General features: G+C 45.9%; 1 protein-coding gene across 9 annotated transcripts in view; it reads right to left on the minus strand.

Annotated features, from left to right (window-relative positions):
- The window catches only part of Prox1 (prospero homeobox 1), a 54564-nt gene that overhangs the window by 14519 nt on the left and 21787 nt on the right, over window positions 1-18258 (minus strand). For all 9 annotated transcript variants that reach the window (XM_029538532.1, XM_029538534.1, XM_029538529.1 and 6 more), the window contains exon 4: window positions 15016-15210. In XM_029538532.1, coding sequence (XP_029394392.1) covers window positions 15016-15210 — 195 coding nt within the window. The remainder of the gene's footprint in view (window positions 1-15015; window positions 15211-18258) is intronic.

Here is an 18258-nt window from a genome sequence, read left to right on the forward strand (position 1 = left end):
ATATTCAGACAATTCAGAGCCCCGCTATAAAATGTTGGCACCTTTAAGCTGTTGGTTATACACACACCATAGAAACAGGGTCCTGGAGGATAGCATCTTCAGTAACCATGACTTCCAGGTAGTAGAAAAAAATGTCTTAGCATCTCTTCCCCCTGTTAAGGACTTGTGCATACATTTTAAACTATGCACACATCCTGCTGTCAGCTCTATGTACAGATAGGAAAATAAATAAATTCCTCTTTTTCCAAACTTGAAGAGATACTGGTGCTAGCGATCAGAAACAGAATGAAATGTCTTTAGAAATTGTCACACTGATTTTATGGGGTTGGAATTCAGTCTGAGAATATACTGGAAGTAGCCACTTTATTTGTTCCCATGTGGAAGTCTTGAAGTGACACCTTAGGAAACCTTAGTGGTGATTTTCTGGGAGTGGGGGTGGGGAAGGGAGGTGTAAATGTCCCTTCCTTCTCAAGCTCTTCTCATGTCTATAAAGAGTGAGTCCCAGTTAAAACTGACGAACAGCAAGAAAAGCATCAGGAACTAAGATCAAGTACCTCCTTCCAGACCCCAGAGATGTGGCACAGAATTCTGAAATCTCAGAAGTTGCTGAAAACACTCTGGGACTGGGACTGCCCTTCTGTCATCTTTTGGTGGTAAAGGCTAGATCAAGATGACTCTACCAAAAGGTCATACAATTCTGTAGCTTCAGAAGCTGGAAGGACCTCAGCTAATTCATGCTTTCAAAACAGAGATTGGCCCCCAGCAGAGGTCTTGGCAAAGGGTGGTTGTCATATACTTAATCTCCCATCTTATAACTGTTTAAGAATACAAAAGCCTTTCTTAGCACAGGGGCTGTCCAAAAGAGACTAAGAGTTGGAGCTGGCGTGCAGGTCATAGTTAGATAACGCCTGTTCTTAGCCAGACTTGAGGTCTACCAGATTTTCTAGACACCAAATGTTCTTTCATTGTGTACTATTCTGTGGGCACACCAGTTGTTCTTGCAGGGAGCTAGGATTGTCTCTCTGCCCTTCACCTCAGGCATGTGTGCCCCCAGCGTCAAGACAGGCTAAGAGTTCTTGAGGTTAGCTTTCACAGCAATCACCAGCTGAGGTGGTTAAAACAAACAGAGCCAAGCTTGGTGCCATTCCTGGATAGAAGATTATCCAAAATCAACATGACCTAAATGCTCCAATACTGTGTGAAGGGAGGCTGGGGCACAGATAATCCGCAGAGACTCTGTGCTGCTGGACAGTGAGTGCATCAAGCGATTGCTTTCGGTAGCAGCTTTCCCTTCATAATTAAACTCTGCATAGGCCAATATTAAACGCTGCCTGCATGACCTGTGTTCCTGAGGATGGAACAGTGGGAGCAAAGTTTCTAGGGAGATTCTGGTTAGAGTTGGGGTTCAGCTGAACAATGAGGACTGACTTGTCTATGGTAAATACCAAAGAAAGCCTGTTGCCTTGGTATGAACCAGCAGAGACCACCTATTATGGGGTCTGCTGGCAATGGCTGGAAGACAGCCCAGATAATCCCTGGGGGAGGTCAGATCATCAACCTTCATCCTATCACTTGAGTATGACTACAAAATCATTGTTCTGCCAGAGGTTTTGTTTATTTGTTTTTTGTTGTTGTTGATTGGTTGGTTGGTTAGTTGGTTGTTGTTGTTGTTGTTGTTGTTGTTGTTGTTGTTGTTACATATCTGGGGGAATTCCATTGGTCTCTGCTTCACAACTACCCTCTGCAGAACTGAAGGTAAGCTTGTGGAATTGACCTTCCACAGAGCCAACCAAATTCAGATGAAAGCCACCTGAGGAAAAAAAAATACATCTACCCTGAATCTGTACACAGTTATTTTCCTTAATATTATCATTACTGAAGAGTGCAGTTTATGAGCGACTGCCACAGCCTTGAGATTGTGATGGGAATCCTGCATCACGCAGAGATGGTTTAGTACGCGAGGGAGGTGTGTGCAGGGCGCACATAAATACTGTGTCACTGTATATCAGGGACTTGAACATCTGTGCCCGAGCTGAGCCCTGCAGACAGCCAACCCCATGCAGAGTCAGAGGGGCCACCTGAGCTTCAAAAGCCACACATGAGATTCTGATGACACGGAAACCTCTCAAGAAACACAAAAGACTTTAGAGAGGCAGGGAAGAATTTCTCAGATAGACCAGGGCACATCTGATTGCTGGGAGACCTACTAGCAATACCTAAGGGGTCCATACTGGGCGCCTTGCCACAGGCACATTCATAAGATGGTCCCTGTTATTAATGGAATGTGGTGGCCCTGAAGCCAAAGCCCTTCATCCCCCTTCACTTGAGCATCTGGTCATTTCTTAGCTTTCACCTCTTCTCGGTGCATATATCACCTTGTACTAACCGTTCCTGCAGCAGTAGATTTGAAGAGAAAATGGTAAGGAGATGCTTAGGGAAGCAGAAATTGGGTAAACAAACCCTACAAAATGTGAACCATACAAATCACCGAGGACTTGTTGCCTGCCCACAACAGACCCTCACATATGGAACTAATCCCACTGGTGGTCTTGATGACTAATGGTCTTTCAAGGAAAAGACAGAGATGCTCTTGGAAGAAAGTACCCATCATGCCTTACAGTAGAGGCCAAACATCTCAAATAGTGCTAAGTCCTCCTTGAAGGAGTGGAGGTGTAGAAGAGTGTGTTCAGGTGAATGATGCCTGCTTGTGTCCAGGTGTTGAGGTCTACGGCTTTTCCTAGTCCACACAGATCCAGACTACAAGCTCGAGACCTGGGTGAAGCCTACGCCAGCATCTCATTGGATGGGTAGCCAAGTGAACAAAGTGAGCAGTGTGGATGCCACAACTCAGGCTGGAATCAATGGTTTATCAATTTGAAGAATTAGTCCATATCAATCATCCCAATAAGGGAATTTCCTCATCTCCAAGGGTGCTGCTGGGATTTGGATCCGAGAAAACTTCCCTGGGAGAAAAGAAAAATGAGCACCCAGGAGATGCTTTCTGAGATAATTAAGCTGTGCAGAGTCACGAGGGCAGAAGTAGCCCTGAACATCATCTGCATTCCCGGGGCGTCGGCACTCAGAGCTCACAGCTCTGCAGCCTCATGAAGGCTCTGGGGGCCTTTTGTGAGGGAGTGCGGATGCCCTCTACTCTGGAGTCATGGTCTTACGGTGTCAGAACAAAGCTGAGTCTACTCCATCCCTCTCTGGGTGAGCAAGGCAGAGACCAGGGAGGGGCAGGTATGACAGAGCCTGACCCTACGGGCCAGAACTCCATCCTGCAGCCTCCTGAATCGGGACAGAAGCCCACAGAGTCCCCAGGCGAGTCCTGATGGCAGGACCCTCACAGCCATGACTAGGAGAAGACAGAAAGAAACACTTCCTCTTTTGGAAACTAGTTTTGCACTGATCAATTCACCCAATTTTGATGGGAATTGTTTGTTGGCTGTTTAGGGACAGAAGGAAGTGATGCAATAGTTGGACTCCTGATGGTGTAGCAATGATGAGGTCCCGTGTGTGTGTGTGTGTGTGTGTGTGTGCTCACATGTGCAAGTGTGTGTAGAGGCCAGGGGTCAATGGTTGGGTGTTGTCTTCTTCAGTTGCTCTCCACCATTTTGGAGGATGGTTTGGTAGCTTCATGCATTTACATAATGAATTTTATTTTATTTATTCCCTTCTCATCCCCTCCTCATGCCACGGGCCCTTTTTGTTTTGGAGACAGGGTTTCTAGCTGAACTGGAAGCCCCATTCAGCTAGCCTGGAGGGGCTCTGCTTCCCCGGGTCTGGAGCACATCACTGAGCTTCAGTCCTCCCCACTGCTTGCTGCCTCCACTTCTGCTCCTCCCTAGAGCACTTGACTCCACTGACCAATGAAAGAAGGGGCCTCTCACAGGGTTCACCTTGTGCTAACAACCCTGTGTGGGAGTGCCGAATCCTCACAACTCTGAGTGTGTACCCTTGCATCTCCATTCACAGATCAGAAATGTGAGCACAAAGAGGGTGAGACTCTTGCCAATGCTTCTCAGCCAGCCAGCAGCAGAGCAGACTGGCTCCAGTATGGATGGACTGAAGTTCTACTCTAAAGCTGGCCTAGGGCCACTATGGTGGACATGACCCCAAAGCACTTTCCTAAGACTTCAAGGTGATACCTGTATATACAATAATGGCTTTTTGTAAACAAACACAGAAAGGCTGTAGTTTCTCATCACCCTTGTTACTGTTATGGATCCATGTCCCAGACTAAGGTTATTTCCCACAAAGTCAAATGCTACAGTGTTTCACCTACAAACACTGTGAGGACAGTGGTGTGGATCTACCCATTCTTCCTACAGTTGGTTATGTCCTCTGCACAGAACCCCACCTACCAGAACTTGCTAAGAATCTCACAGTCCTTTTATAAAGCCTAATCAGTGACCCACTGGATCACATACGCTCCCGAGGGGCTGGGGAATGTAGCTCAGGGATAAAGTACATTGCCTCTTAAGTACAAGGCTGGGTTTGGTTCCCAACAGCAGGAGATAAATAAAAACAAGTACTGAGTTATCACTCCAGCTTCTGAGGATACGTTTGTAAAACAGTCAACAGAGTGTCGTTGTGTGTGTGCAAGGGACAGTCTCAAAGTGTACCATGGCCACATACACCTGGAATTCTACCCTGTCCCCGAATTCATCTCTGGGGAAGAACACTGCCAGGCAGAAACGTTTTCCGCAGGGCAGCTAAAATGATTGGGGTAGTCCACTGACTGCATGTGATTAGGCCTTTAAAAAACAAGTGTTGCTCCTTAATATGCATTGGTGAAGACTAAGAGGAAACAATGCTGAAGTCTGTGAAATCAGATAGGAAACAGAGAAGGTGGCTACGACCCTGTCTTCAAACCCCAGCAATCTGTCCCTCTACAGCTTCAAGGGGGTCATTTTCAGAGACATCAAAACAGCAGACTATTTTCACAGCAGGTAATAAATTTAGAAAATTATTATTTTGAGAAGCGATATAGTTTGAGAATGAGGTTAAGTTTTTAAAAGGTTTTAACAAGCCCTTGGGTGAAACCAAAATCCTGGGAGGTATATATTTGAAAAGCAGTTAATCAATGATGGATACAAGCTTCTCCCAACGTGTGTGCTCCCTGCCCACTGCTGACATAGGGCTGGGTGGTTCAGGGATTCCCCCAATCTCCTCTCTCTCTGCACCTTGTCATCTGGGTTGTTCATGAATATTCACAACAGGGGTCATGCATATTCTTGTGCCCAATTTTGGAATGTCTCAGGAAAACAGGCCAACACAACAACTCACTCTTTGGATGAATTTTTCCTTAGTCTTTATGAAGGTCTTTGTTCTAAGATTCCGAATTAGGATTCAGAGTAACAGTATGACCGTGAATACCACAAACATAAGCCAACTGACTCCTTTAACTACACTTCCAAGTGAAAATCTGTCTGTTCTGCTGTTGCCCACATAGACACTGATAACACACTGCACTGTTCAGGGGCTAAAAAACGGTTAAATCTCTATGGGGAAGCTGCTTGTCACACAAGAACACAGATCAATTAATTCAAATTTAAGGGGAAATTAAACATACCAATTATGTAGTCATCACAGCCCAAGATATTAAGCTCTGAAATGGACTGTGGTTCCTGGAGGAGGAGCCAGCACACCTTTATAGACTCCGTGGCTCTGCTAAGCATAGAGGGGCTAACTTTTGAGAGGGAGGAGTTCAGCTTCTTTCCAAAATAGCCCAGTGTTAATCACTTTAAATAACAGGTGATCACTGGGGGCTGGGGGCTAGTTGCGGAAGGACCGGACCAGGGATTCTGGTAAGGGGCCGGTGGTGAAGAGTCCAAGTCCATTTAGAGAAAGGGAACCTTTAACAACATAGCCAGTTTTCAGAGAACTGGTAGCACTCAACAGTATGTAGGCTGGGGTTCGGGAAGCAAGGGAAAGGCTGTGCAGGACTCAGAAGGGAAAGGCTTCCCAGGAATAAGACATATCTAACCAACCAAATCCTAACCTTGCCCACCACCACAGCCTTCCCATCTTTTCAAATTACAGGTTTGAAAAAACCTTAGTTCTGGCTGTGGGGAGCCAGGGCTGCAGAGTCTCTGCTTCTCCTGTAGACTCTGGAGCGGGCCCGGGCAAGAACACTGGGCCATCTGGAGTTCAGAAGATGAGGGAAATAGGGAAGACCAGGGAAGATGAGCACTCGTTCGTCAGCCACACAAAAGAACGGAGCAGAAAGAAGCCTGGATCTGGGCGCTCGCGTCTGGCAAGGAGGCCGGCAGCAGGACTAATGAAGCATTTGCGGCATGGGACGGGTGCCAGCGCAACAAAGATGCGCTGGGGCTCTGCAGATGTGCCAGGGCCCCCAGAGCAAAATAATGACATAATCACCATCAGTGTCACAGACCAGACTGTACACAAGGTGACAGGGGAGGGAGGCCTGGAAGACACACACAGGGAGGACTTTCCATGGCCACGATGGCTGTGACACGGAGGGCTTCATGTCCCTGTCTCAAGTTCCCAGGTGGGTGGATGTCCATCTTTGCCTGGGTTCTCACCCGATCGATCCCAGCTACCACTAACCAGGCAAGGGGAATCTGACCCACGTCAGGAAGATGTGGCATAAATGGCAGAGACTGAATATACACAGGCAGAGGGAGATGGGGCACCAGAGTGTCAGGGGACTGAATCTCTTAGTATCTGCATCTTCTATCCTGTGTGACTCTGGTCACAACGTAGGGCATAAGGGAAACAAAATCGTGCAAGAAATATTTTTGGAGAACTTGGGAGGGGCCAGAACACAAATTATCATCAACAACAAAGGGCTAACCTCAAACTGAGAGTAAAAGCAATGGCCAAGCATGGAATTGAAGGCAGGCAGGCCCTGTTCATGTTTTAAACAAGATCTCCCAGCAGGCCCTGTCACCTGCCCCGGTGGCTCTCGCTCCCGCTCCCAGTAAGGTGGGTGTGTTAGTACAGCTGTCTGGCTTTTAAGTGACTTTTGTCAGTTTGAAAGTGAAAGTCTGTTTGAGAGGTTGGAAGAACAATAGCTCCGAGCCCGGAAGAAGAACTCCAAGCACAAAGGACTCGGCTAACCAGTGCCCCTTTTCATGGCTTCTCATGAAATATTCATAAGAAGAACTTTAATTTTTTATGACCCCTTTTTGGTTTGACTGTATCTCTTGTGTCAACGCCCACATTCAGGTTCCCCTTAAATACTAAAAGGTCTGTTCTGAAAGTGTTTGCAATGAGCCACAGGGACAGAATTGACTATGGCCGTCCTGCAGGTCTGTCCACCCTAACAGAATCACTGTCAGGGACACAGATTTCTTTTCAATATGGCTCCTGTCAGCCTTGAAGCTCCCACACTCTGCAGTGCAGTTATTTTAAAACTTGCTAATTTGCTAGTTCAACTCTTCGGAAGAACGGTTATATTTGTTTTTCTTGGCTTCACCTAGTTAATAGAAAAGACAGCTAATGATGAGCCAGAAAGAGTCCTTCTTTCTTTGAGATAGCTGCCTCCACCTTCCATCGTTACTCTGTATTTCAGCCAGGAGTGGGAGGGGCCGGGGAACAGATTGTATTTGTTTTATGTCATGTTACCAAACAGCCCGGGAGATTGGCTTAAGGCAATCTTGGAGGGTGAGACAACAGGAGCGTTAAAACTAGAATAATCTACTTTTAAGAGTTAAACTCAGATACTGTACCTGGAAAGGCTGTTTGGGAAAATATAATTTGCCAATTCATATGGATGGACTGAAGAGAAATGAGCAGGTGAGAGAAGATGTTCTACCTGTGACTGACAAGGAAGAAAGTTGTTAAAGCTAAATACCACCTGGTAGGGGACAATGAGGAAATTGGGTTTTAAGTTGTCATCCAGGTGAAAGGGGAGGGGCAAGTTTCAGCAAGCCCTGGGTGTGTTGTGCGCATCTGTTTAATCCAGGCCACATACTCAAGCTGGCTTTCAATGTGTCGTTAGAACTTCTCTAGACATTCAATACAGGACAGACTGGACACAATAGTTCCATCGCACCAAAAGCTCCAGCCACCACCAGCGGCTCTCGGAAGGCAACTTGTGCTGTCACTCCTATTGATAACCCTTTGTGGGAAGAAGAAAGAGGAGAGGCCAGAAGAGCCACACATCAGACAATAGCCACCCCACCACACTGTCCTCAGACTTCGTCATCTTCCAAGGACAATTAATTATGAAGGCCTTAGGGGCAGGCCAAAGCAAGAGAAAACCCACCACTGACCCAGCACCCCAACTGCCAACCTCTGTGCCTGCTAAATGCTATGCCTATTGGGGTACAGCCGATAGGGAGCTAACAGATCATGGGGAGGGGTGAGGGGGAGAAAAGCAAAAGAATTTTTTCTGTGTGTGTCCGCCCTTGTATAATTCTATTCTCACTGTGAACTCATCCATACACAAAACACAAGGACAATTTTTTTTTTTTTTTTAAGAGAGAAAAAGCCACAGGGTAGGTTACAGTCAGAAATGGCTCTCGGTGGTGTGCTAAAAAGGATGGTCTTTTCACCAAATCATTTCACAGAGGCAAAACAGACAAACACAAAGAGTTGAGAGTTTTTCTCCTACATTAAATGGAGTAACTGATAAGGTCAGACACATGATACCTAAAGACACGGATCCACGAACTCTTGAAGTCAAAGGGCCTCTGTGCGCCGAGGCACAATCTTTCAAAGGAAATAGATCACAGAACTCCACTGAACCCCCTTTAAACTTTATGAAGCAGGAGGGGAAAAAGCTCTAAGTAGGGAAGCTAGACAGAAGAGCCTTGAACTATTTTCTGAAGGAAAGATGAGACCCTCCCTGGGCTGCCACAAAACATCTTTTTTTTTTTCTAAGGGCTCCTCTGAACTTTGATATGTGCCAAGACACTGCTATTGAAAGCTGTATAATTACGTGCTATAGCCACTGTAGAAAATGCTTTGTTCACCCCAACAAAGGACAATGAGCAGAGTGGAGCGGCAGTGCGCGCTATCTTTTTCTTTAAGAATGTTGAGAAAGGTCACGGGATGCTATCACTAATAAAGCTGTTGAGTAAGGGGGTTTTAAAGTTGTTCTTACTGTGCTTGAATGCAGCACAGTGACAAAAAGAGACACAGGGAGCTAGAAAATGCAATACTGCCAAACAGATCATAAATCAGTGGGTCCCTTGCTTCATTATACTGATAAACACTTTGAATCTCAGAACCAGCGGAGGAATGGAGCCTTGCCCTGGGTGAGGGTGTGCCCTTCAGCCCACTTCCAGCCCGCTGCCCACCCTGTCTGCCCTCTCCTCTCCCCTTCAGTTTCGAATGATCATTCTGTGAGACGACCATCCCAGTGAGCCATGTGCGTACGTGTATTTAGGCATCATTTGTTCAGTCTCTTAAAAGATCCATTTGGCTTGTCACCAGTGAGACTGGCACGGGAAGGGATGGGAAGTCTTTCTCTTCCTCCTTGCCACCCACTAAGAGTGTGCTGTGTGGAGCTTGTTTAAATGGTTTGGTGGCTTTGAGGCCAAATGATAGCAACAGCGGTAAAGGGTTTTCAGTCATGTGCCAGTTAGCCAAGCTATCCCTCACCTCGGATCTATTTGAAGCAGAGGGGGTGCTTCCAAAATCCACCTGTCTTCCTGCTTCTTTATAGAGAGGCTTCCAAACTTAATCTGCAAGAGCTGGTTAGAAGAGGAACAGGGTGGGCAGTACGGGCTGACGAGCGGGGGTGGAGGGGAAGGGGTGCCTTTGAGGGAGACACACCTTCATTTTCAAGGCCCAAGCAGAAAAGTGAGAAAGTACAGGAAGAACTCCATAGAAGTACCTCTCTTGTCTGTCACGTGACATCAGAGAAATGTCACACCCACAGGCTCTGTGATGGGTAGACCCAGTGACACACTACGCCTGTTGCTACCGTAGGAAGTGCCATTTACCAGCCCACGAATGAGTGAATCAAGTTCCTGGTTCTATTTATTTTTAAGCCTTCCAGCCTCCAACCTGAGCCCTTAGCAAGGGGCAAGAGAGATTAGTCCAGTCTTATTGGGAATTTGGACTCTGCCTACAGGTTGGCTGACTAAGCAACAATGGGCCTGGGAGGGGGGCATTGGCTTTCCACAATGGAACCACCTCATGGTGCCCACTGAGAGAGTGGGCCCCATGTGCCAGGAGACAGTTATCACATTCTCTTCTTTACATATACTCATCTCACACAAGTCCCCAGCCTCTACCTCATCCTGCCCTCTGAGTTACACTCAAGAGGTGGCCAACTGAGGTAACAGAGCCACACCATGGCTCTCTGGGCTTCAGAAATAGTGAGATTAGCCTCCAAGTTACACGGGTTAGCTAGCTGCTGAGCTTGAACTCTTCACATGCTGGCAAACTAGCTTTGGAAACTGACAGGAACCATTACCTTCCTTTTCCCACAGTTGAGGTGGAAATGAAAAAGATGTAAGACCTGACTCCTCTGGCCCCTAAAGTCAGAAGTATGGGTGTGATTTAAAGGCTAGAAAGCAATGGCAAACTGCCTTTCCGTGCCCGTTTAAAAAAAAAAAATCTTTTGGAAGTTTTTCACAGCAAGGTGAGAAGGAAGCATGGAAACACACAGCATCACACCTGGAAAGATGGATTTCCTGAGCCAAACCTCATCAGTGAGAGAGGTGCTGCTGGAATTGCACGCCTTCCTCTGCACACCTTGGTGAACACGTCTAGAAACGATCCACCCCAGCTGATGGAGCCGACTCCCCTCCCTGTATTACAAACTAAAAGTGATTCGATCCCCCACCTTTGGTGTCTTCTTCCACATTCCCTGGGCCATCTCAAACTCTCAACACCCGAAGTCTGGATGCTAAGCCAAGCGCCCTGGGCAATTGTGGAAGCTGATACAAAAGGCAGGGTAAGCCTTCCCGTCACTCAGAAGGTCCTGACTCAGAAAGGCCAGGAAGTGCAGGGTCAGAAGAGCAGAACTCTGCAAGCCACTCCCTCCCATCCAATGATAACCTCCTTCATCTGTAGGGCAGGCACCAGTGATCTCTCGGGTCTGCACAACCATCAGTGTCAGGGACTGGGGGAGGGGTGCCAAGCTATGGGAGAGGTACCACAGCCGTTAGGAACAGGTTAGAGGGTAGGAAAGAGAAAGGAAGGGAGAAAATGTCCTAGCACAGACGGGAGAAATCAGAGTGTCCCCTGCTCCCATCTGCCTGTCTGTCGTGTGGGTCCCACCCACTTGGAATAATTTAAAAACCAGTCAAACTTTGTTCTCATTGATCTGTTTGTACCTTGTCACTGCTATTGCTCCCAGTAAGGAAGTTACCGCAATGAATCTCCCAAGGGAACATCAGTAAACAGTTAACAGGTATTGACTATTTTATCATTGGTCTACACAACTGGCTAGAAGTAGTTGTGTGGGACACGTGCAGGTATGGATGTAGTCGTGAGAGATTGGTATCTGATATCTTGCTCTATCACTTCCCATCTTATTTTTAAAACAAGGTCTCTCATTGAACCTGGGATTCATGGTCACTGGGTTCCCAAGATCTACCTGTCCCCCTTCCTCCAAGCTTCTACATGGGTGCTTCAGACTGGAACTCAGGCCCTTATGTTCATCTGGCAAGCATTTCACAGACTGAGGAATTTAAAATGCAATCCCTGAGATGTTGCATGCGTGAGCAGCTAATAGAGGGATCGCCTACTCCTTCTGTTTAAAGTTTTGGAAAGAGCCAAGACTCTCTATTTTTCCATCCTCTCCACTAGCTTGTACTGAAACTACTGGGTTATTTAGTTGATGTTATGAAGAGAAATTTCAATGCAAGTGTGAAGCTGTGTGCTCTATCAGCCCAGGCATTCAGCAAGAGGTGCTGGGGCTACTTTTGGCTCGCAGCCACAGCCCACACTGGCAAAGCTACAAAGATAAGAACGGTGGCTTTTTAAGCATCTCACTTAAGCACTAACCTCCATGCTCAAAGACACCGAAAGGAGGGATCCCTTATCTGAAGGTTTGTAAGTCAATGTGCCAAACTGAGAAGCTGCGTTAAAAATTATTTAGTGGTGTGTGAGTTTATATGTGCATGTGTGTGAGTGTGTGTGTGTGTGTGTGTGTGAGAGAGAGAGAGAGAGAGAGAATGAGTGTGTGCTTGTTTGAATGCCTGTTTGTGCATGTGTGTGTGCATGAGTGCATGTGCAAGTGTGTGTATGAGTATGGGTATGTGTGAGTGCAAGTGTGAGTACCTGTGTGTGACTGTGTATGTGTGTGAGTGTGTGTGAGTGCCTGTGTGTATGAGTGTATGAGTATGTGTATGAGTATGTGAGTATGTGTATGTATATGTGACTGTGCATGTATGTGAGTGTATGTTAGTGCCTGTGTGTGAGTATATGTGTATATGAGTGTGTGAGTGTGTGTACGTATGTGTGACTGTGTATGTGTGTGAATGTGTGTGAGTGTGTGTGCATATGAGTGTGTGAGTGTGTATGTGTGTGCATACCTACACACACATTCATGAGTTTCTGTGTATAGGAGTCAGGGCAGAGTACGTGTTATTGAGTCTTGCTTCTCACATTTCTGGAGAGGGCCCATGTTTTGTTTCTTGTTTGTTTGGTTTGATTTTAGTTTTTGGTTTTGTTTATAAGTGAAGGAGGAATTAGCTTCAGAATAACTGAATAACTTGCCCAAAGTCACATGAGAAGTGACAGGATTCCTGCCTAGGCCCCATTCTCCTTGTAGTAGAGCACTCTTAAAATAGACTGTGCAGATAAAGGAGAGGTGGCCTGGCTGGAAGTGGATATGATTCACAGAGAAAGAGCTATCAGATGTTAATCATATGAAGGAGGCTTTGGATGATGCTAAATGGAGCAGCTTGCTGGGCACCTCTTGATGCCAGTGTCCCATTTGTGTCCTTTTGCTCCTTGTGCTGGGTATAGGGGATTAAATTCCAGCAAGTAAGTGTAAGTGCCCCAAAGATCCCAATGTGCATTTGAAGGACCTGCTCCCTCTGACATGTGATCAGAAATTAACTCATGAACACTAGGAGGTCTTCTTATGAAGGCTGAGGTACCTGCCCAGTGAGTATTTGTTATAACATAACATGATTAATTCACTAGTGCACAGTAGTAGCTCCCAGTGTAGAGGCTTGGAATAGAAGGAACGAGAAGCCAAGTTTTTAAAGCCTAGTCACTGCCATGACTCCAGCTTTGGAAGGCAATTCCAAGGCTGTCCACACAGTCAATCAGTGCTGTGACAACAAAGACTTTGAAAACGTTGGCTTTAAGATTGAGGGAGCTAAGATGGCTCTGTGGATAAGAGCACTTGCTGCCAAGCTTGATGACCTGAGTTCGATCTCTGGGATTCACATGATGAAAAAGAGAAACGGCTCCCACAAGTTGCCCTCTGAATCAATCTCTCTCTCTCTCTCTCTCTCTCTCTCTCTCTCTCTCTCTCTCTCTCTCTCTCTCAGTAAATAAATTAAAAAAGATGGTGGATCTGAATTCCCAGAACCCCTATGTTTAATGCATCCAGCAGAGCAGAACATCATTTACATGTGTGGTGTGTGGCACGACACACACTGGTCTTGGACAATGAAGATAGACTTGGTAGCTTGCAAGATAACCATTCACACTTTCAAGGAAGAACCCTGACTACCTCCTGATAAAGTTTGCATACTTCATTCTTTATATGCCCATAACTGATCTGCATTGCCCAAAGCAGAGGGGAGGAAAGCTGAGAAGGAATGAAAAAGCGGTGAGACTAAGAGGGGGTCAGGTCTCTACAGACAAAGCCGGATCACAGGCCTTCCTCTTTCCCTCGATGAAAGGAGATTTCTGGGTATCCCTAGGTACTTACCTATAAGAAGAAAACAAGAATACCGTCATGAAGCCCCTCAAATTCTGCCCTCAAAGTGGCACACCATCTAGCCAAGAAGAGTCAAGGGATGGACCACCTTTGTCAAGTCACAGGTATCTGGTCTACCCTTTTGCAGGGTTCAGTCTACAGAGCTCTCAGCACACCCCACCCCCTCCAGCTATTGTTGCGCAGGCCAGTAGGACTCAGCAGATGCCTTTGTAAGTACTGGGAGCTTTGCTCTTCTGGTCTCATGCAGTTATCACATGGATGAAAACTTTGCAGAGGCTCCACATCAGACTATAAAGAAATGCCTGACTCGTAGCGACACACCTCTCATTGTTGTATGGACATGCCTTCCTGGGAATGGCCTGTATTGCTTTGCATGCATCTAGAATATACCCGTATATAAGAGGAATATACAAGCTACTCATCCCCCTCAAAAGCAAATGCAAATAATAACAAAAGAAAGGCTAGTGTGAGATGGCTCATTGACTCGAAGCCATCGCCACCATGCCTGAAGGCTCCGGTTTGATCCCTGGGATCTATAGGATTAGAAGGAGGGAATCAACTCCCACAAGTTGTCCTCTAAACTTGATGTCCACTCTGTGGCTCAAGGACATCCCCCATGGAAGGCCTCACATTTGTGTGTAAACACTAAACAAGCAAATGGAAATGCAACTAAAATTTTTTGAGCAAAAAAAAAGATGTGAATGATCTCTTTTCAAATATGCTTAGTAAATTCTCATGCCAATCACAGAGCTCTTTTGCTAATCATCTGTACACTTCTTACGAAGCAGCTTTGTAGATATCACTGCATATGATACGTTCACATCAGCTCAGCCAGCATCCCAGGACATAACTGAAATCATCCCGTATTTCCTTTTACTTTGGGCCATTTAGTTCCCTTTCTTGTGTCCATCTGGGCCTTCCGTAGAAGCTGAGATGGAGGGTAGGAATGGAAATGGCTGTGGGCGAGTCAGGATGGTTCTCATGGGAATCCTGCTTGTTAATCTACCTGACAATCTCCTGAGATGTGCTTAAGTCAGAAACCACCACAAAAACAGATTCGGAGTCTTTTCCAGAGAGCATTAAATAAATAAATAAATAAATAGATAGATAGATAAATAAATAAATAGATAGATAGATAGATAAAGGGAAGGGGAGATGACCAAGGAACAAAGACGGGTTCCTACCTCAAAGTCATTTGCTTTGTTATAGTGCATGTTGAGGGCTCGGTACAGCTCACAATCCCTGGTGATGGACAGTTCCTCTGTGCTGGTGACTCCATCATTGATGGCTTGACGCGCATACTTCTCCATCTGAATATAGTAAAACTCACGGAAATTGCTGAACCACTTGATGAGCTGGGAGGTAATGCATCTGTTGAACTGTTAAATTTAAATGTTGAAAAACACGTGAGCATGCCACTGCTGCTGTTAGTTGAGTTTTCTTAAGCACTTTTCAAGTTCCACTCCCTGCTTTACCTGGAAAGGTAGGTATTAAGAGCCACCAAAATGGCGGCCAAAGGAATGAACGTCTCCTGGAGTATGAGAGACCATCCCAATGACAGAAAATCCATTATCGCCGCCTTCTGTGCTTCACGTAGAGAACCCACATTCTAAATCAGATTTTCCTTTAAAAATACACACAGTATGTTTCTGTGAAGTCTAGAGGTGCATGTGCTCTGTGTGTTTTTTTTAATATGGATTTCTATCACTGCATGGTAATCCCATCCAATGAGGGAAACCTGCTTTTCAGTGGAATGGCAAGATGGGGTTTTACATGGGTTGGTGTGCTGGGCGATCCCGTGCCTATCTATCTCTCCACAATCCATCCATTTTAGAGTTTGCCTACAGGCTTTACTTCCAGTGTGGTCGGGGAGAGCCTGGTACCTGTGCCTGAGCTCTCTGCACAGCACTGGAAGGCCCATGGCCCCTTCCCTTGACAGCTGTGCCACTTGGGAGACGTGGTTAAGACACAGTTCACAGATGGCAGAGGACCTTTATTACTTTTTTTTTAAATGCCAAGTTGCGATAGCATGATTGGGCTTTGAAAGTCTGTTTACCCAGGCTTCTCAACGACCTTTGAAATGAAGATGCCTTCCTGGGCGCTGGCAAATGGTCCTGTCCTTATTGACTGCTTTCCTCGAGGCAAGGACAGGTGTGTCCTAATGTGCCAAGTCAAAACCAATAAATCCATTGCTTCCTATCGGGCAGGCTGACAGACACCCCTGCCTTTTGTCATTGGGACCATTCCTTTTCTTGAGCCTCCCCCCCCCCGAAAAAGGGCCTACATCCATCAAAAATCAACAAGGAACACTTAGGAAATCCTGATCCTGAGACTATCCAGGCTGTAACCACATGACAGCTAAAGTGTGTATGGGGCTGTAATTACTGCGGAAAGTTGTTTCTCTACCAGCAAAGATAATAAGTGAATGAAAATTTATGGTGGAGAATGGAAGTCACGAGGAAACAGACGCAGGAGGCTGGTGTTCCTCCCGAAAGGCCATCTTGCATCCTAATTGCCGTGGAGTTGCAAGGGCCCTTACAGATAATTGACCAGAAAATGATTAAGTCATCAGCAAACCGCTTCTGCTTGCAAGAGTTCAAACATGTACTTAACCTGTCCAAGAATTATATTTTCACTCTGTGCGTCTGCTCTGTCTCCATTCAGCCTCGCGGGGAACCCGATTAGAAAGACAACTGAAGGACCCCCGTTATCTGATCTTCTGGTGGCCGATTTCAATAGAACTTAAACCCATTACGATTTGCTGAAGTCGGACTCCTTTCCATTTATCTCAGCAGTAAAATACACTGTCCAAATTTCCAGACACTGAGATAAGGCCTACAGGCCCCCGTGACGGCTAACTGTTCCTTTTTAATTCTTTTAGAACAAGAAACAAAACATTACAAAATGATAGCAGGCTGTGCACTGGGGAATGAAAATTGCTTTGACATGGAGATTAGGCCTCTGTATTGTTACAAGACATTGTCTCATATGGACAAGAGTACTGTAGGGGGAAAAAATAGAAGGGTATTTTTTTTTTTCTAGAATGGTCATGAATGACCTAATGGAGAGAGACAAAAAAGTAAGTGCCCTTGCCATTCTGTACGAGTGCGACATAAAGGGAGATTTAAAGCACATTGTTGGATGCTGGAAATACCAGAGAGAGAGAGAATAGGCAGGGACAACAGACTCCAAACACGAGATAGGCAAAATGAACAGTACCCATGGCCCAAGAGCGGGGCTTTCCCCGACAGCCACTGAAGGGAAATGAAATGTGCTGGCTTTTTTTTTTTTTTTTTTCATTCCTGGCTGAGAGCAAAACGCAAGCGGCCCCGTTCTCTAGATCTTCATGTGGAAGGAGGAAAAGTATTCAACTTTAAAAGAGTTAATTCTGAGCGCTCCGTGTCGTGCTTTGTGAGCAAAGGATCAATTGTTCTATAAAGGCAAGCTCTGTGGTGTGTTAATGTGTTACTGCACAAACTAATCGCTTCAATAAAGAGGCTGTGTTTCCAGAGTGTACGAGTCTCTGTGACTTTGATTAATGCTTCCCACGGGACATCTCAGCCTCAATATGGGCTGGAGAAACTTCCTAAATATTCAATGAGCATGGTCAAAAGATGTGTAAAACAAATCAACCTGACACCTTAATCCGGCTAGGCAGCAGTTGACCGGGGTGGAGGAGAGGAGATACATCATTTAACATTGCAGGCTTGGAAGCCTGTGAGCGCCTGCTCTTCAAAGCTGAAATGACACGGAATCTGTCGTGCTTAGTGGTCTAGGAGTTATTGGTGTGTACGTTAAAGTCATCCGGCAGTGAACAGGAAGGCACAGCGGCCCTTCCGTCCTGGCATCTCTCGTACATTTACACTCTTCTTCTCAGTGGACGTGAAATCACAGTGGGTGGAACTGCTTGCCTAAGTGTCCTCCAGAGCTGGGCTCTCTGAGAGAGCACACAACTTCAGATTCTCACTGACATAGTTAAACCATGGTGGTCCAGGATTTGTCTTCAGTTTCCCGTCACTCCCACACCAACCTATCTGAGTGCCTGTGACTCCCTTCTAACTCTTCCCCTCCTGAGTAACTATCCATCTCCTTCTGCAGTGGGAGTCACTTGTATTCCTGTGCCTCGTGTGCTTCGTGCAGTCTGGGCTCACCTTCAGTTGCTCGCTGAGGGATGAACTCCATCTAACACCTGATCTCCAGCTATGGCTATGACAGGCATCTAAGTAACACATAACTCAAGGAATTAAAAATTCTCTGCATAAACTGTTTCTCTGGGTTATTTATTTATTTATTTATTTATTTTTTACTGCAAAACTAGTTTTCCAGTCACTATTTGAAGTGGAAATGACTTGACAACTTGAAAAAAGTATATTTTACCAGGGTTAGGACTGACATTTTTAGATGAATGTGCCACAGCCAAGTGTTGT

The sequence above is a fragment of the Mus pahari genome, chromosome 5 (genome assembly GCF_900095145.1).
Source record: "Mus pahari chromosome 5, PAHARI_EIJ_v1.1, whole genome shotgun sequence".
Lineage (NCBI taxonomy): Eukaryota > Metazoa > Chordata > Mammalia > Rodentia > Muridae > Mus > Mus pahari.